This window comes from Hypanus sabinus, chromosome 18 (genome assembly GCF_030144855.1).
Source record: "Hypanus sabinus isolate sHypSab1 chromosome 18, sHypSab1.hap1, whole genome shotgun sequence".
In the NCBI taxonomy this organism is placed as follows: Eukaryota; Metazoa; Chordata; class Chondrichthyes; order Myliobatiformes; family Dasyatidae; genus Hypanus; species Hypanus sabinus.
In genome coordinates, this window is record NC_082723.1 from 43,518,048 (window position 1) to 43,538,890 (window position 20,843).

Sequence of the window (20,843 nt, forward strand, 5' to 3'; positions counted from 1 at the left end):
AATCTTGTTTTGTTTTCATCGACACTCTCAACTTGAAAGCATTAATTTTATCAGCTAAACTGCAACGCAAATTGTCTGAGGATGAATAAACTGAGGACGTTTTCCTTTCTATATTTAGAACCTGCATTGGGTCTAACTGAAATAATTGCTAAAATAAACTCCAAAAATAGAAATAAAGTGAATAAACAAAGAAAGATTTGCATAAATTCCATGGGCGACAATCTCAGAAGCCAAAAACTCAAGAATTCACAACCTACCAGTTTCTTCATCACAGAGATGTTCACAAGGCTCTAGTGTCTTTTGCCCACAAAGGTCTCTTGTCCATGCAGACGTGGCATTGATTTGGTAAAACAGTGATAATTTGGCAGGATTCAACCAGTCTGAAACATCCAGAAAGCTTCCTTCACTGACAACAAAGCTGCTCCCTGAACAATGCAAAAATTGAAAGTTAAATCCATTGGAGTGATATTCATTCAACCAGTTTAAAAAAAAATTGAAACACATGCTCAAATCATGTCAGATAGCCACAACTGATAAGACCATTAGATATAAGAGCAGAACTAGGCCATTTGGTCCATTGAGACTATTCCATCATTTCATCATGGCTGATCCATTTTCCCTTCTCAGCCCCAATCTCCCTCGTTCTCCCTGTATCCCTTCCTGCCCTTTCTAATAAAGAAACTACCATCCTCTCCCTCAAATATATCCAAGGACTTGGTCTCTAGAGCTCACTACCCACTGGCTAAAGAAATTCGTCCTCAACTCTGATCTAAAAGGAGACTCCTCTATTCTGAGGCAGCGTCCTGTGGTCTTAGATTCCCCAGCAAGGAAATATCCTCTCCATGTCCATTCTACCAAGGCTTTTCAAAATTCAATTGGTTTCAGTGAGGTCACCTCTCACTCTATGATGGACAAAGATGTGCATAAATATATTAAGACACACATTGAGCACAATTTCTGATGGAGGATAGTTGACATTTCAAGATAATCTTTGCTAAGAACACATTGAAATATATTGCTTTCATTGCTGCATCTTAACAACCTCTGCATAAAAATGGAAAATATAATTGGAATAAAATTGCTTAAACATTTGTGCTGCTATGGGTCAGAAATGGTCTGATATCCATTTCCTTCTGGGATATGATTGCAAATCACCACATTTTCGTAAGGCACTTAATGTTCATGCACACATCTTTCATCAGTGAGATATCCACTACTTCTGCTACTCTCAGCAATCAGACAATTAATTTAAATCTTTTTGATTCACAAGAAACATATCTACTTCAACCCTGAGCGATACTCAAAACTAACACCATGCATGCTCCAAATCAGCTGCTTCTCTTAGGATTCTCAAGATTTTAAAACATTTCTTCCATTCATCCAGATGACCATCACATTGATTTTGTTGTCCTTATTTACAAATCAGATCTTTATGATGGTCCCCCTCTTTGTTTGTCCAAAGTTGTTCAAATTTAGACCAATTTTAAATGATTGTCACAGTAAAAAGCCCCAGACAATCTGCCCTCTCACATCTTCCTCTGCATAGCTCTAGTTTTCACAGAGAATTCACTGTAATTTCTGTGACACCAGAGACACAAATTGCATGTGGCTGGGTATCCAAATGCAAGTCCATCCTGTGAGTCATTGACAGTGACACTTCTCTTCCTGCTAGGTCAAATGTCTTTTATGCATACTTGATGCACAGAATGATGTGCTGGCAAGGAAACTGCCCCCTTGACCCCTAAGGAGCAGGCACTGTGTCTGGCTGTAACTGATGTGAGGAAGACCCTAGCCATGGTCAACCCACATAAAGCTGTGGGGCATGATAACATACGTGGTTGGGTGCTGGGAGACAGAGCAGTTCAGTTAACAGAGGTTCTAATGGAAATCATCAACAATTCACTGGAACAGTCCACTGTCCCCGCAGGCTTCAAGGCAGCCACTATCATCCCGGTGTCCAAGAAGTCAATAGAAACCTGTTTTAATGACTTCCATCCAGTGACACTGACCTCAATACTAATGAAGCATCTTTCAGTGGCTGATTATGGACCACATTAAGTTCCATTTTTCTGCTGCACTTGACCCTTTCCAGTTTGCTTATGGCTCAAATCAGTCCACAGATGATGCCTTAACCTCTGCCCTCCTCTCCATCTTGTCCCATCTGAAAAATGGTGCATCATACACCGAGATGTTGTTCATCAACTTTAGCTCAGCATTTTATCCCTCAGAAGCTGTACTCGTTGGGTACTCAACAGCTCTCTTTGTGACTAGATCTTGGACTTCTTACCAGAAAGACTGCACGCAGTTCATGTTGGCTAGCTCCATCACGTTGAGCACCAGTCAGCTTGCTCAGCCCACTGCTGTTCACGCTGCTGACGCGTGATTGTTCGACTTGATCTAGCTCAAGCCAAATCATCAAGTCGGCTAATAACACCGCAGTAGCTGGCCTCATAACAATAATGATGAGGCAGCATACAGAGAAGAGGCAGACCGACTTGTAGAATGCTACAAGCAAAACGACTTGAGGCTCAATGTTGACAATACTGAAGAGATATTGTGGACTTTAGGAGGGTGCTGACTGACCACTCCTCACTGCACAGAAGCAGCTCCTCCATGTAGAGACTTAGGAGTACCAAGTTTCTGGGAGCACTTAGAAGAACAATACCACCTCTTTAGTTAAGAAAGCACAGCACTCTCTCCACGTCTTGAGGAGAACGAAGTGAGCGAAGCTCCCCTGCACCCCCAATTCTAACCAATGTCTACAGGAGCACCATTGATTATGAGGATATCACTGTCTCGTATGGGAATTGCAAGGCATCTGTCCACAAGGCCCTACAAAATATTATGAGGACCACTAAGAGGATCATTGGGATCTCCCTTCCACATATCGAGATATTTATCAGGAGTGCTGCATACACAGGGCCCTAGGATTGTCAAGGGTCCCTCCCATCCACCCCATGATTTATTTGACTCCCTACCATCAGGCAGAAGGTAGGTTGCATCTGGAACTTCCAGTTGGCGGATGATTTCCCTCCACGCTGCTCTGACATATTGGGAAATCATGTACAGTACGTGGCAAGTTACAGGAATGGTTTGCCTTTGCCTTCGACCAGGTGAATTTATTTTTTAAGAGATCACGTGCAAAGAACGTGCAAGGGAGCAGGTCGGATTTGAACTCTAGACCTCTCACCCCGAAGTCCAGCACTGATGCCACTACGCTATCAGCTAGGCAAGAAGGTACCATAGCATTACGAAAAGGATTATTAGAATGGGGAACAGCTTCCTTCCCCTGGCTGTGAGACTATTGAACTCTCTCTCAACTTTATACATTGCGTGTGAGTTATACATATGTGTTGTGTATCTTGCTCCAGAGGAAAGTTGTTTCATTTGGCGACATACATGCATGCAGCTAAATGACAATAAACTTGAAGTTGAAATCTGCTGCTTTGTGCTGGTGAATAGCTATAGCTATAGTGCCCATACAAGATGTACCACTTCCAGCTATTCTGAAATAAATTTATGGAATAGAAACAAACACAATCTTCCTTTTGAGATAATTAAAAACCGATTTAACTTCCACTTCTTTTACACAGTCTGTTTTCAGCTGGAGAACTGGTCGAGCTCACATAACAATATGCTTTCAACATCGTTCAAAGATACAACATTTAATGAAAAGATAATCATCACCCTTGAAAATGTTCTCAATTTGCCTCTGACTTAAGTCACCCCATGTTAACAGTTGATTCAAAATCCTTTTTTCAAGTTTCACCCCTTCCACAAAACCTAAACCTTAGCTCCGTTCTTTCCTACATCACTTATGTATTCAAATTACACAATCATCTTCCAGTTCTCTGAGCATAGTCAAACATTTCTTGTGCTGTTCTTCACACAATGATCTATGCTTGCTCCTTCAATCATTAAAATAATATCTCCCTCGGCATCACTGCTTTGCTGCCCTTACAAAGCATGAAATTCATCAATCATATACACTTATGACATTACTGGATGCTATTCAGAGTATCAGGTCTACACCAGCTCTTAGAGTACTACATTCCCTGACTTACTCCTCTGGAACTTAGTGTTTCCCACATAAGTCCAAAAACATTTCCTGATTTTCCCACCAGTCAGCCACATCAGAGTTAATCGCAACAGCCATACTTGGGACATGGGTCAAAACGCCCAGGGGAAGACCACATGGAAAATGTGCAAACTCCATGCAGGCAACATTAGAAGTCAGAATTGAACATGAGTAGCTGGGACAGCACCACTGAGGACTATCACACTTAGTTTGCACCTTGGTTTTCCTCTCACAGCAAGCTTTTTCCTCCTGCCTTCCCTCATTATTCGCCTTGCTCTTTGTTTATACTCATGAAAAAAATTTGAAACACTTTTTCCCAGGTTGTGAGCCATACAGAAGAGTTAGATTGTGTGCATTCTGTGGTAACTAATCAGAGTATTTATCTTTTTTTGTCCATTCAAGCCTATGTTATCATGAAATTAATCACTCTAAGTTGAGTCTAAGACAGGAAAACTAACAACACATTTACAGTGGCTAGCTGGTTTAAAGTTAAGTGCCCTACAAGAGATGAACAACATATTCTCAAGATTTTTTAAGAGAACGTTCAAGAGAATGCTCTTTTACCTATGTGTCATCTTTAAGCTGATTGAAGCAATTTGTTTAAACCAAGAATATAAGGAGCATACCTTCAGTAATGATAACTGTTTTTTGCCCCCAAAAGGTTACTGAATTGGAATTATATCCGCTTTCCAACAAGCTGATTGTTCCCCTAATATTCTGCTCAGCAGTATATTGAAGCACATCAATTGTTGATAAAGGTAAGAGATTGAAATTACATTTATTTATGTCTAGTGTACAGTATTGAGATTTTAATCTGGCCCAACACATTGATATATATGGCTGCTTCCAGCACAATCTTTGAACTGTGTTGGTCATTGACTCGGACCAACGCCCAGAATCTGCAGAATTTTTCCTGTTTATATCACACTTTACTGTGTGTTTTGATTTGCATGTGATGAATGTGGCTAATAAAGCAAATGCTAATCATATATATTTTTAATAAAGCTAATCTTTTGATGCAATTATAAAGAAGGACGCCGATGGCTATACCTCATTAGGAGTCTTTAGAGATTTGGAATGACATTCAAGACTCTAGCAAGTCTATACAGATGTACGGTGCAGAGTATTCTGACTAACAGATCGGCATGTTTGGACCCAGGACGGCAGTTACTCTTCACAGAAGGACTGAGTTCATGTGGCTGCTCACCTCATATGCAGACTAAAATATGTTTCTGATACTGAGATTTATATGATTATTAGACTGTATGTCATATCAGTTTCTTGGTGTTTTCTTTCTTGTGGCCGATTGGCTAGTGGGTGATCTGTTAATTTTTTTGTGTGTAGGGTGGGGTTGGTGGTTTGGTGCTACTGTGGCTGTTCTTTCTGCAAGCGAGGGGGTAGGGGCCTGCTATTGTCACGGATTTTTTGCTGCGGGGGAGAGGGAGATTTTGGGGTCTGCGAGTTTTGTCCCTTGTTTCTTTTCATTTTCATGTTGGCAGGGGGGTGGAGTTGATATCTTTTCTTTCATCGACCCTCATGGTCTTTCTCTATTCAATGGCTAACGTGTAGACAAATATTAGAGCTGTATTGTACAAGCTTACTTCAATAATAAAATGAACCATTGACCCTTTTGAACTTTTGGCTGGTTGCATCACCATTTGGTATGGAAGATCTAATGCACAGGATCAAAAAAGGCCACAGATGCCAGTAGACTCGGCCAGCTCCATCACAGGCATACCCCTCCCCTCCACTGAGGATATCTTCAAGAGTCAGTGTTTCAAGATTGCAGCATCCAGCATTAGGGGACAATCTCCATCTGAGACATATCCTCTTCTCATTACTATCACCAGGAAGGACACACAGGAGCTTGAGGACCCTCACTCAAAGTTTTTGGGAACAGCTTCTTCCCCTTGGTCATCAGATTTCTCAACTGTTCGTGAACATTTCCTCACTATTCCTCCTTTGCACACTATTTATTTATTTTATTGTAACTTATAATAATTTTTTTATGTATTGCAATGTACTGTTACAAAGACAACAAATTTCATAACATATGCCAGTGATAATAAACCTGATTCTGATTACACACTGGTAAAGGACTGGATGATCCCTTAACAATGTTTATTACTGGCGATGAATGCATTTTAAGGTATAGCAATAAAATCAGTCTACCACTTCAAGGGAAAAATAATTATATTTTATTATGTAGCCTGACTGTGTGAATTCAAGGAAAAATTATAAATTATACAAAGTAAGTTATGATAATAATGTGTTTGTAGCATTTTGATTTTATGCATTGTTTCAGTGCAATGTCCTAAAGGTAACTTGTACCATGTAACTTTTAGAAAGATTTATTACATGCTTCTACATTAGATGGAAATATCTTGATTGTTTACTTGCTAGAACCCATAGAACAGATGGTGTTTCAGCCTCTTGAGCCTGTTCTTGCATTCAAAATCAGGAAAATGTGTCACTTTAACTCCTTATGCCTGGCTTTTCCCCATATCCTTTCATTAACAGAAGTCAGTTTCACCTACCCAAAGGAACACAGGTACTCCCCATTTCACTAAGGTGGAAGGACTATTTCTTTATTTATTTATTGAGATACAACATGGAATAGGCCAACCTGTTCACAATCAGTATCAGAACCAGGTTTAGTATCACCGGCATACCTTCTCTTTGTGGCAGCAGTGCAATGCAATACATAATTCAGACAGCAAAGAGTTAAGTTGTGTCACAGAGGCAAAATTTAAAAGGGCAAGGAATGGAGAAGTGAAGGTGCTGTACTTAAATGAACTTGCCATTCAGAGTAAGGGGGTCAAATTTGTGGCGCGATTAGAGATTCGTCAGTATGATGTTATGGGCATCACTGAATCATGGCTGAAAGAAGGCCATTGTTGGCAGCTTAACATCAAAGGATATAATTTCTATTGTAAAGACAGGAAGGAAGACATAGGTGGTGGTGTGGCTCTGTTTGTAAGAGATAGAATTACATGTTTAGAAAGAGGTGACATAGGGTCAGAGAATGTTGAATCTTTGAGGGTGGAGTTAAGAAACAGCACGGGTGAAAAAAAAACATTATGAGAATCATATATAGGCCTCTAAATAGTAGCCAAGATGTGGGGTTGAGATTACAAAGGGAGCTGGAAAAGGCATGTAACAAGAGTAAAGTCTCAATTGTAACGGGAACTTCAACACGCAAGGGGATTGGGAAAATCAGGTTGGTGTCGGATGGCAAGAGGGGGAATTTATTGAATGCTGACAGGATAGCTTTTTAGAGCAGCTGTGTTTGAGCCCACTCGGGGAAAGGCTGTCTTAGATTGGGTGTTGTGTAATAATTCGGATCTTACTAGGGAGCTTAATGTAAAGGAACCCTCGGGAAGCTGTGATCACAATATGATTGACTTTATGCTGAAATCTGAGAGGGAGAAACGTAAGTCACACGTATCAATATCACAATGGAATAAAGGGAATTACAGAGGCATGAGAGAGGAGTTTGCCAGGTCGATTTGAAGAGAATACTGGCGGGGAAATTGACAGAGCAGAGTTGACTGAAGTTTCTGGGAATAGTTCACAAGGCGCAGGATGGATATGTCCCACAGACGAAGAAATTCTCAAATGACAGAGGTAGGCAAATATGGCCGAGAAGAGAAGTTAAGGGTGCACAAAGGCCAAGGAAAGGGCATATAAGGTAACAACTGTGAGTGGGAAGTTGGATGCCTGGGAAGCTTTGACAATCCAACAAAAAGCAACTAAAAAAGCTATAAGCAGGGAAAAGATGAAATATGAGGGCAGACTAGCCAATAATATAAAGCAGCATGCTAAAAGATTTTTCAGTTATATGAAGAGGAAAAGGGAGGTGAGAGTTGATATGGGACCACTGGAAAATGGTACTGGTGAAGTAGTAATAGGGGACAAAGAAACGGCAGATAAATTTAGTAAGTATTTTGCATCAGTCTTCACTGTTAAAGACACTAGCAGTGTGCCAGAGGTCTTTGAGTGTCAGGGAGCTGAAGTGAATGCCATTGCTATTACCAAGGAAAAAGTGCTAGGCATCCTCAAAGATCATAAGGTGGATAAGTCAACTGGACGAGATGGACTACATCCCAGAGTCCTGAGAGAGGTTGCTGAAGAGATAACGGATGCGTTGGTCATGACCTTTCAAGAACCCCTTGATTCTGGCATGGTCCCGGAGGTCTGAAAGATTGCAAATGTCACTCCACTCTTTAAGAAGGGAGGAAGGCAACATAAAGCAAATTATTGGCCAGTTAGCCTAACCTCAGTGGCTGGGAAAGCGTTGGAGTCCATTATTAAGGAAGAGGTATTGGGGTACTGGGAGAGTAAATAAAATAATTCAAAGTCAGCATGGTTTCTATGAAGGGAAATCTTGCCTGACAAATCTGTTAGAATTCTCCGAGGAAGTAACAAGCAGGGTGGACAAGGGAGAGGCAGTGGATATCATTTCCTTGGATTTCCTGAAGGGATTTGCTAAGTTGCTACACATGAGGCTGCTTAACAAGATAAAATCTTGGGGTTACAGGATAGATACTGGTATGCACTGAGGAATATTTGACAGGTAGAAGACAGTGAGTGGGAATAAAAGGGGCCTTTTCTGGTTGGCCGCCAGTGACTTGTGGTGTTCCTCAGGGGTCAGTATTGGAACAGCTTCTTTTCACATTTGTCAATGATTTAGAGAATGGAGTTGATGGCTTTGTGGCGAGGTTTGCTGATGATACAAAGATAGGTGGAGAGGTAGGTAATGCTAAGGAAGCAATGAGAATGCAGCAGGGCTAAGACAAATTGGAACAATGGGCAAAAAATTGGCAGATGGAATAGTGTTGGGAAATACATGATAATGCATATTAGTAAAAGGATCAATAGAGCGGACTATTATCTAAATGGGGAGAAGGTTCAAACATCAGAGGTGCAGAGGGACTTAGGAGTCTTCGTGCCAGAATCCCAGAAGGTTAATTTACAGGCTGAGTCTGTTGTAAAGAAGGAAAATGCAATGTTGCGATTATTTCAATGGCAATAGAAAATAAAAGCAAGGAGATAATGTTGTGGCCGTATAAGACACTAGCCAGACCACACTTGGAATATTGTCAACAGTTTTGTGCCCTGTATCTCAGAAAGGATGTGTTGTCATTTGGAGAGAATCCAGAGGAGGTTCACAAGGATGATTCTGGGAATGAAGGGGTTAACATATGAGGAACATTTGGCAGCTTTGGGCCTGAACTCACTGGAATTCAGAAGAATGCTGGGGGATCTCATTGAAACCTACTGAATGTTGAAAGGACTAGATAGGGTGGATGTGGAGAGGATGTTCCCTATGGTGGGGGTATCCAAAACAAGAGGGCACAGCCTCAAAATTGAGGGACGACCTTTGAGAACAGAGGTAAGATGGAATCCTTTTATACAGAGAGCAGTGAATCTGTGGAATGCTTAGCCACAGACTGCGGTGGAGCCAAGTCCGTGGGTATACTTAAGGCAGAAATTGATAGTTTCCAGATTGGTTAGGGCATCAAAGGATATGGTGAGAGGGCAGGTGTATGGGGTTGAGTTTGATCGCAGATCAGCAATGATTAAATGGCAGTGCAGACTCCATGGGCTGAATAGCCTAATACTGCTCTTATGTCTTATGGCCCAATAATAGAAAAAACAGTATGTGAATATTAAATTGTTAAATTAAATAAGTAGTGCAAATATAGAAGTAAAAAAGCAGTGAGTTAATATTCATGGATTCAATGTTGATTCAGAAATCAGATGGCAGAGGGGAAGAAGCTGGTCCTGAATCTTTGAGTGTGTTATGCCCGTGGCCCCCTCCTTTTTGAGAATCGCAGGATCGCTATTGATTCAAGTCAGGAGACCCAGGAAATGAGAGAAAGACATGCAGAATCCACAAAGAATTTGTAATGTGTCCTGGCCTCCGAAAGGCGGAACCATTGATACTGGCTATTGTCTTTTGGAGACGGAATTGTGTATTGAATCCTGTACGATGCATCGAAGCCCTCAGGCAATGAACCAAGGGGGAGGTTGGTGGAGGGATTGCATCATCCCAACCTGATTGACATCTGAGACCCTGTGAGTCAGGATAAAAGAAGGTCTGTGGGAACAGCCCCTCAGACGCACCAGAAGAAACGCTAGAAACCAGAAGAAAGCCGGCGGGAAGGCCACGTGCGTCCGTTTCCATTTGCCCTGGAATCGGTGGGCCTTTACCACGGAAGAACGGTTTTTAGCTAACAACGGGGAAATCAACTCTCAACGACTCTCGAAGGATTGACATCATAAAAGGAATGGGCAAGTTTTAACCCGTCTTTCTCTCCAACCAGAAAGCTGCAGCTTGAATGAAAGTGACTTTTATATTTCCATCGGACAATACATTATCCCCTAGACAAAGATAGAGCTATTCCTTATTGATCATTATTATACCCACACTTTTAGATTTAGTATTGATGACGTATATTATCTGTATGTTTGCATTGATATTATTTTTGTGTATTTTTATCAATAAATACTGTTAAAAATATTACCATCAGACTTCAACGGACCTCTCTATCTTTGCTGGTAAGTGACCCAGTTACGGGGTACGTAACAAGTGTGTGCCTTCAGGCTTCTGTAACTCCTTCCTGATGGCAGCAATGAGAACATGGCATAACCTGAGTGATGGGGGATGGGGTGGGCCTTTAAGTTGGATGCTGCCTTTCTGAGGCAATGCTCCTTGAAGATGTCTTGGATACTACAGTGGCTAGTGCCCATGATGGAGCTGACTGAGTTTACAACCCTCTGCAGCTGATTTCAATCCTGGACAGTAGCCACCGATGTGCACCCCCCCCCCCCCCCACCATACCAGACAGAGATGCACGCAGTTAGAATACCCTCTACGGTACATCTGTAGAAACTTGTGAGTGTCTTTGGTGACATACCAAATCTCCTCAAACTCCTGTTGAAATACTGCTGCTGTTGTGCCTTCTTTGTAGCTGTATCAATATCTTAGCTCCACAGTAGATACTCAGAGATATTGACACCCAGGAACTTAAAAAATTGCTCACTCTTTGAGTGTTCAATGTTATTCATTTAAAGTACAAAGACCATTAAAACCAGAAACATATTATGCAGAAAGATAGAAACAAGGATGAACTGTTCTCTATAATGTTCTGCAAATACTGTGCATGTGAAGCGGTTTTCCTTTGAGCCCATCTAGTTTAAAAAAAATGTTTATTTTTGCTTTCTGAAAGTTTCAATCAAAAACATATTGCTACAAAAAAACATCCAATTTCTGAATAGACATTGAACCCATGAGCACCACTTCACTACTTTTTTATTTCTATTGTTTGCACTTCTTATTTAATTTAATATATTTACCGCAATTCAGATTGTTCTCCATTATTATGTATTGCATTGTACTGCTGCCACAAAGTTAACATATTTCTCAACATATGCTGATGATATTAAACTTGATTCTGATTCTGACAAAATCTCCCAAGAAGAGGAAATTATAAAGCCTTTTCCTTGAAATGATTTAGTAATATGTGTATGAGTGATATATGGGTATATTTTGATTAATATAGTCAAAACTATGTTTATTATGAAATATAGCCATTTTAATCAACCATTAATTAATACCCTGTTTCTTCTTAAAGACTGAAGATGTTTCCCAAAATATTCCCAAGTTATATTAATGGATGGTTTCTTAGAAAATAATAAAATATCAATTGGCTTAAAATAGTCAGTGAATGACAAGGCACTCAGAAATGACTCCCCTAATTTTTAGCAGTTCCCCAAATACCTGTTAGCATAAATTCCCAAGGGGGACGTTCTACCCTGGGGCCATGACCAATTTTGGAGGCTGTCTGGTTTCCAGGAAGATAACACACAAAACTGCAGGAACTTTAGTTATGCTTGTAGTGATTTGCAATTAAAATTCTGTAATTTTATGCATGAGTTGTGCCAATTTTGGGCAAACTGTGCTTCAAGAGCTTCATCAAAACTCAGGGGGAGCTCCTGTAAGAGCAGAATAAGCAAGAAATTAACTAATTTTAAAATTCTGACATAAACATTTTTGTAGTTTTATAATGCTGTTAGCTTTGTTAATTGAATCATATCAAATATAAAGATAAAATATTTGATGGGAATCAATTTAGCTGATGTTCACAATCAAAAGATATAGATCAGAGTTATTAAAAAAGACTTCAAACACACACACACTCTCACACACACACACACACACACACACACACACACACACATTACTGCCATCAATCACATAACTCTTCTGCTCTGCAAATATCTATAATGGAAAAACTCACCATCGGCAATGAAGTGCTCAGGGACATGCAGAGTCACCTTCACCATCAAAGGGCATGTCAAGTGGCCTCCATACACCACAGTTAGGACACAGCTGCTCACAGTGATTAGTGTGAGGGCTGTTCTGTTCAAGGGGCTCCTTGGAGATCCTAGGGAACAAAACAGTTTCTTACTAAAGGTGATTGCACAGTTCTTATCATACCTTGACAGTATTACAGATTGCACAGGTTTGGTGGAAAAGTTGAAGTCTGTTTAGTCATTGTTCTCTCAACCATACATAAATCATAATTATACTGTTATAACCCAAAATATAAATCATAGTTATTCGAGGAGTAATTGGTCCCAGGTATGGGATCAAAGCTAGACTAACTTTGATGTCAGAGCAGAGAAATGGGCTCTTCGGCCCATGGTGTGCATGCCAATGTTTTGTGCATCTACTCTAATTCTATTTGCCCACAGTGCCTATCCAATCATCTGTCTCTTAAACATAGCGCCCTACACAAAACACTGGAGGAACTCAGCAGGTCAGATAGCATCCATGGAAATAAACAATCAACATTTTAGGTTGAGATCCGTTCTCAGGACACAGTGATTGCATCTTAAACATAGTGACTGCATCTAGTTCCACCACCTCCTCCAGTAATGTGTTCCAGATATCAACCACTTTGTGTAAAACAATCTTCCTTGCAAACTCCTTTTAAAACACCTTCCTCTCACCATAAACCCCTTTCTGACTCCCACGGGGGAAAATTTTCTATCTACCTACTTTGTGTCTTTTATTTACTACTGAGGTTACCCATTCTCTCCAGGGAAAACACACCCAGCGTCCAATCCAGGCAACACCCCAACAAATCATCTCTGCACTCTCTTCAATATAACCACTTCCTTCCAAAAGTGTGGTGATCAGAAGAGCATACAATGCAATCTCATCAGGGTTTTGTAAAATTGTGACATTACATCCCGATTTTCATTTTCTGTATCCTGATCCATGAAGACAAGTATTCCACATGTCTTTTCACTCTCCTGTATATCACTGTTGCCACTTTCAAGAACTGTGGACTTAAACCCCATGTCTCTATTCATCCTGTTGCAAGTAAGTTTTACATTGCCCTTTGCAAACATAAACTTGCACATATGATCATTAACATGGCTTTGACAGTCATAAGTACATTGAAGTGATAGAAGGAAAAATCATTACAGAATGTAGAATATAAACTCTTGGGTCACTTGACTTTATTAGGTGCACCAGGTCGTTAAGGAAAATATCTAATCAGCCAATCATACGGCAGCAACACAATGCATAAAAGCATGCAGGCATGGTCCAGGGGTCAGAAGAGAATGGCCATACTGACTCCAGCTACCAGAAAGGTAAAAGAAACTCAAATAGCCATGCGGGACAACAGTGGTCTGCAGAACAGCCTCTCTGAATAAACAACATGGTAAACAGAGGGCTATGGATAACCGTAGGTAATTTCTAAATTAAGTACATGTTTGGCACAGCATTGTGGGCCAAAAGGTCTGTATTGTGCTGTAGGCTTTCTATGTTACTACGTTTCTATCAGTACCACTCAACATCCTACTATTTACTCTATGTGTCCCAATCATTCCCGAATGCAATACCTCACATTTGTCAGGGATAAATTGTATCTGCAAAACTCCACTCAACTGTCCATCTGATCTGTAACCTTAGATAACCTTCCCTGCTATCCACACCACCTACCAAGTTCTCAAATCACCAACCAAGTCTTGGCCACCTGCAAACTTACTTGTCATGCCTCCTACATACATGTCGCAACATTTAATATATATCACATACAACAAAGGTCACAGACACTGATCCCTGTGATCAGAATCTTCAAGTAAAATAAAACATCCTTCTACCACTCTCCTCTGCTTTCTATCAGCAAGTCAATTTTGGAACCAGTTAGCCAGATTGGTATTGATTCCATGGCCCTTTCCCTTATGGACTAAGTACCATGTTGGCCCTTGTCAAATGCCATACCCAGATCCCAATAAATATCTGCTACCCGTGTCTTCATAAATCTTCATAGTTGCACAATAGAAATGTTACTGTCTCTTCTTATATACTGATTCTGAAGAAGGATGTTAGAATGAATGTTATATGGGAAAAGTGACTGATTGTATGTTTGACAATACTTCAAAAATATTCCTTGTTGATAATTTGAAGATCCTGTAATTTCCAAGACATGGTACAAAGATTTAGAGATAACCTAGATCTTGTCAGGATCAGAAGAGTTTAATTTCATTGCCAACAAATTGATTAGGTGTTGGAAATGCAATTGGCTTGTTCTTAACTTTAAATGCATCACTTCTGATATTTACAGATTGTACCAATTTTGAACGTATTTAGGATAAGTGTATGTTCCATGATAATCCATTTAAAACTATCTAAAAACTTAACCAAATGCTTGACATTAACAGAAAAAAACTGTAAAAGTTAAAACAGTTTCCAGGTTGGCCAGCTGTGCCAATTATCCTTGTGGTAATTTATATATACAAACCTGTTAAATATGACAGCTTTAAGCCTATTAAAATGTTTCATATATTGTAAGAGAAACTGTATGTCAGTCCAGATTAACTCCAAAATTTGTTAAAGATGAATTAATTTAAATAAGTTAATGCTATTTATTACATTTCCACTTAGACGATCAAACCTGGCTGATAATCTTGTGCCAATGCTGAAGAAAAAAGTTTAAAATAGTTGTCAGACATTTGTGAGCACAATATAAAACCATTAAATTATAATTATTGAGATATTCAGGAATTGTGTAGATGTGGTGGACCATTAACAATTTTAGTTTTCATCTGATCTTTTAATATTCAGTAGCTGGAGCTTTGACCAAGCATTGCACATTTTCATGCGTGATGCCCAAACCCAGGAGAGGCTCAGAAGGTTGGACATAAGCTCCCGTGGAGTTCGAAGGGCATTGGGATGAAGATGACCAACCCAGGACTGCTTCCTGCAGATCGGGGGGCAGAAGCTGACACCTTTAATTAGATATGTGATGAGGGAAAAAGCATTCCATATCTAAGCGATGCTTTGGGAAGGAACCTGTTGTGTTTCCATGTCGACTGAGTGGAAGGTTATTCAGTTTAAGAAGGCAGATGTGGTGATCAGAGTGACGGGGTTGATTTGAAGGCAGGGTTTTACTGATAGAACTGAAAACCCTATGGTTGTGGGTAAACATTTTATTGAACTTGCAACCTCCCAGGCTGTTGTTAGGGAAGACCACGCTGTCCAGGGTATCCTTAAGGATGGGAGCTCCCAGAACAACTTTGTCTAAGTTCAGCTGGAAAGACAATACACCATATAAGAAGTGGCTTCATTGCATTTAGGTCTAATGTGGAAAGAGTTACTGTAGCAGCAAGTGTCTGGTCAATATTCATAGCATGCTTCCATCCAAGAATGATTGTAAACCCTCAAGGTTAAATGAAATACTTTATAACACAGCACTGGAAAAAAAACTGATGCTGTTTGATACATTTTCCAGACAAATTAATCTATCAGCTGAATTAACTAATCAAGAAGATGCCATGAGCACTAGTCTTAAACATCACCACAAACATGTGTAAGATTATTCCTCATTCCAATGCTGTTAAATCAACCTCAGTTCCGTTCTGTGCAAAGAAAATCATGTAAGGCAAGATTAAGTTATATTTGAAATTGCCTGCCGACTTGTTGAGGCTATCAAGCATGAGTTCCCAATATGCGATTCATGGACCCTTAGCTTAAAGACATTGGTCCTTGGCTTAAAAAAGTTGGGAACCCCTGCTATACAGCATAGAAACATAGAAAATAGGTGCAGGAGTAGGCCATTTGGCCCTTTGACCCTGCACTGCCATTCAGTATGATCATGGCTAATCATCCAACTCAGAACCCTGTACCTGCTTTCTCTCCATACCCCCTGATCCCTTTAGCCACAAGGGCCATATCTAACTCCCTCTTAAATACAGCCAATGAACTGGCCTCAACTGTTTCCTGTGGCAGAGAATTCCACACATGGTTGTTTGCTCACTGAACAACAAAAACAAGATACAATAGACAGCAGTGAGTGACTGCATTGGATAGCAAATAGATTTCCATCAGACTCCTGACCTATGCCTGACAGCTGATGGAAAATCTTTAGAGAGTCAGGATGTGAGTCACTTGGAATAGGATACGAAGCTCTGATCTCTTGCAGCAATGGTATTAATAGGGCTGATCCTGTTCAGTGTAATGTCTGGCTATAGAAAGGGGGGGTCTTGGCAATGGAAATGCCACTTCACATTTAGTGTAAAGAGAAGAATTTTTTTGGTTGGATTTCATCAGTGATTACCGCTTATTATGATGTCCCACTCTTGCTGTATGTAAATAAGGACTGCAATCTTCAGCAAACCTCCACTTGACTGTCAAGCAGCAATGACAAAAGTTCACCACTGACAGTCTGCTTGTATCTCACAATCTCTTTGTACTCTTCATCCAAGCTTGGACATGCTGAATTCCAGGGCTGAGTGGAGGGTGATTGCTCTTAAAATCAAAGCAGCTTTCCTACAAGTGGTGCAAAAGAGTCCTTATAAAACTCAACAATAATTGGACTCCTCATTGGTTTCTTAACCTTTACCTGTATAGTGGGGAAGTGATATATTATGCATGAGCTATGAGAGATAGACAATAGCTGCTAACTTTAGCAATAACATTTTTTTACAAAATAACCAGTGAAATGGAGGGAATTATACTGTGCTGCGCTAAGTGCATCACCTGATCATTGCAAAATGAAGATGATGCATGCAGGAGAAAGTAATAAATATTGCAATAATGCACTTCCATAACAGAGAACAATGAGTGGGATAAATAACTGTATGGACCGACTGTGCTAAATGGCCTCTGCTTGTGTTGTAAAGTCTCTCAAATGTGAGGCAACATTTTTTTCCCTCAGTATCAATTCTGATTTTAGCTATCTCTCTTCTTCTTAGGCTATGTCTCTGGGCCAAGGATAACCTGCTTCCACACCAGTACTGTGGCTTATGAATTCATTGTGGGACTTTACTACAGCTACCAGGGCGTGTGCTTGTATGGTACAAGAAGTGATGGGCTCCTTCTGCTATTTTCACTGGGCTTCACACGGTTTCACTGACAAGACTCGTGGTTCTCAGTTCCATCTGAAGCCATTTCTAACACGAGGTCATGATTCCCAAGAATCAGTGAGGATGCCATATTTTCCAGCAGCACTATAAAATTATACGTGAGGTATTTTCTCTGACTTTCTGCTGGCATTTTTTCTTCTAAAAAAACCCCTACTTAGGGAAACAGACAGTAAAAGGTCCTTCTAGCCCAATGAGCCACACTGCCCAATTGTGACCAATTAAGCTACTAGTCTGTACTTTGGAAAGTGAAATGAAACTGGAGTGCCCAGAAGAAAACCACGTGGTCATGGGGAGAACATACGAACTCCTTATAGACTGTGGCAGAATTGAACCTGGTTCACTGGTTATGCGGACCATTACACTAACATGCCACCCTGATTTAAACAGGAAATGGAGGCAATCTTGCTCTAACATAGCTGAGAATGCAGAGGCTGTTTTTGGTGGCTGTGGTTGTGCACACCCATCGGAGCTGGCTGAGATGGCGATAATAGCCCAGGAGAAGATGCAGCTGCTGGTTCACTAACCACAGCTGGAGGATTGGAGGATTTTGTGATGTTGACACCAACGGTATTTTCCTTGTGATTCGATACATTTCCAAAACACATCCTGGTGCAAGCTTCATTTTTGGTTCAAGGTCTGAATCTTTGGACACACTCCAGATGGTCTAAAGCACTGCTGGGTCAATGAGAGTACAGATAAATTTCATCTCTGACATTGACCTTTGTTGGGAGATGGTTCTTGAAAGGCAGTTCATATTTTCCAGGGTTTTATGCACCATGGATTTGGGGCCAATATTCTGTAATGAGAATGGGTAGGTAAAGGAATTTTGCTGTGTGGAGAATCAGCATAAGGCTCATTCTCTCTTGCTCTTCAGTGAACAAGTTGATGAAGACTTGGAGCTCTGAAAGTAGGCATCTAGATGTATCATCTGACTACAACAGCTCAAAGACTGAAGCTGTAATGTCTTTGAAACACATGTAAGAATGGTTTCATTCTCCATTTCCTCATTTTTTACTTAACATTATTTTCCTATCACCAAATCCAAACTCTGCATAAACCTGCAGAACTGGGCAGCATTTTTTCCCAAATATTGTTCATTGCTTAAAAGTTATTTCTCTAAATTGTTAAGGCTGATGTCTTCCTTAAGTCTGATTATTCCTGCTGAATAGAAGTGTATTTCAAAAAGCATAAGAAATTTTAACACCTCCTCACCATCTGTAACAATCCTGAATTTAAAAGTTTGAAAATAACTTTAAAATACTCAAAAGCTAAGTTTTAGTTGGAATGAAATACAGTTCTGAGTTTCCCAGTAGATTGAGAACAAATCACTCAAACATTAAAAAGTACATTTCATGCTCTTGCACCCACAATTCCACTCTGCAGCTTTTAGTATCTTCTGAAAATCAAAATGGGCAGAAAAATCTACATATCAGCTTTTGTCCGATATGTGGCAGGGATTACTGCTGTCTGATAAATAAATGTGTTTTGCGTGAGCCCTATCATCTTGATGACAGATTCCTTTTTTCTTTAATTAGCTAAAGACAGTATTAATCTATTAAAGACAGTAACATATTTCATCAATGTTGTTTGAAACGAGGCTCCCAGAATACAGTATTGCAACTGGCTCACATTTTCTTTCTGAAAGCCTTTATTGCCAGATGACAGATTGGTGGAGTGGAGGTGGGTTGATAGAGGACCCTCGTTTTGGATCAGTGAATAAATCAATAGTATATTAGAACTTAGACCCAATGATATGCAGAATCAAGCAGTATCTGCATACTGCAGCCTTGACATCTGAAGTTCTTTTGAGCTTGGTTCTTGACGTTGACCAGTTTCCCTTTGTTTAGAAGGTCTGCTCCACCCCCACAGGGAGCTTGTTGGCTATGGAATACAACCTTGTGACAAGAAAGATTGAGATAAGTATTTGGGGCACTGATGAAGGCTCCTTTGACATCAGTCTTCACTGAGATTGATTCTGTTGTAGACCCACTGGTTACTATCATAGCTGCATGTCATCTTTGAGCAAATGTAAAATGAAGAAGAATTTATGAGCACTGTCAAATTTTATAAGAGTATTCCACAATCCCTTCTGAATGATGAACTAAAAGGTTTTCGTGTGTTTGTTAGAAGTTATGTGCTGTGCTGCCAGTTGCATTTTTATTAGAGTTGTCATCTAGTGAAGAGGAGCCTCTTGATGGGTGGAATCCACACTGTGATTTGAGGAGCATCCCTTCAGCTACCGGGATGTTAGATCTGGTCATGGTTCTTCAGAAGTCAAGAATAAGTTGTAAATTTCATCTTTACAGACATTTAATGAGATGTTCATCCTAGTACAGGATAGGCAGAGTCAGCCTGTACCAGCAAGCAAGGGGAGCAAGAAGTAACTAAAGCACTCGAGAACTTGTTTCCTTTTTACACTGCAAACTGGCCTGAACCAGTTTAGTTAAGAAACCCGTGAACGGGAACTAGACAGAAAAACTACAAAAGTATAGAACCTGTGGTGAACTATGTGCCTGTCTGGACACGCCCCCTGCTGACTGCTCCTGTGGCTCCTCCCACAGGCCCCTGTATAAAGGCGATCTGAGGCCTGACGTTCGGCCTCAGTCTCCAGGTCATAGTATGATGGACACTCACTCCTGGTTCCTTCTTCCAGTCAATAAAAGCCGATATCTCGCCTTACGTCTCAGTGTGAGTTATTGATGGTGCATCAGAACCAAATATAAGGCAACTTACTAAAAGTTTACAAACAAGCAGTCAAACCTGACAGCTAAAACAACAGTTAAAAAAGAACAATATCTGGCGCCTAATCTTACATGAAGGAGAATCTTGAGAAAGACCCTGGTAATGGCCATTTCTGTGGACACCACTCCTGGACTTGCCTCTTTTCTTGAAGATGGCTATGATCACAGTATTTCGGAGGTTGGTTGATATATATTGAAGATGGTTATGAGCACAGTAATGTCTGAGTTTGGCTGATATATCATACACTTGTCATGATGAAATTGTGGATTTGAGAGATGGGATATGACTTTTTTGACTTGTTAGTCAGGGGTGGCAGAACTCAGCGGCAGAAAAGTGGTCAAAGTATTTTGGAGAGAACACTTTGAAGGCCTCCTCAACTCCAACTTTTTCTGTGACATGAATAACGATACTACCTCACAGTATTGTAAATCAAACTAAAACATTCTCCACAAACTCAAGAAGAAAAAAAGCATTCTAATTATTGGAAAAAAACATTCCAAATATTTGCTTGAAAGGTTAATACAAATTTTTCTTGTTCTCACTGAATATATGCTGAGAATTTATAAATTTGTCC

General features: G+C 40.2%; 1 protein-coding gene across 4 annotated transcripts in view; it reads right to left on the reverse strand.

Annotated features, from left to right (window-relative positions):
- LOC132407564 (astrotactin-2-like) overlaps positions 1-20,843 on the reverse strand; it is a 1,730,264-nt gene that overhangs the window by 902,213 nt on the left and 807,208 nt on the right. For all 4 annotated transcript variants that reach the window (XM_059994285.1, XM_059994284.1, XM_059994283.1 and 1 more), the window contains 2 exons: positions 12,385-12,531; positions 258-425 (listed from right to left, as the gene is read on the reverse strand). In XM_059994285.1, the coding sequence (XP_059850268.1) occupies positions 258-425; positions 12,385-12,531 (315 nt within the window). The remainder of the gene's footprint in view (positions 1-257; positions 426-12,384; positions 12,532-20,843) is intronic.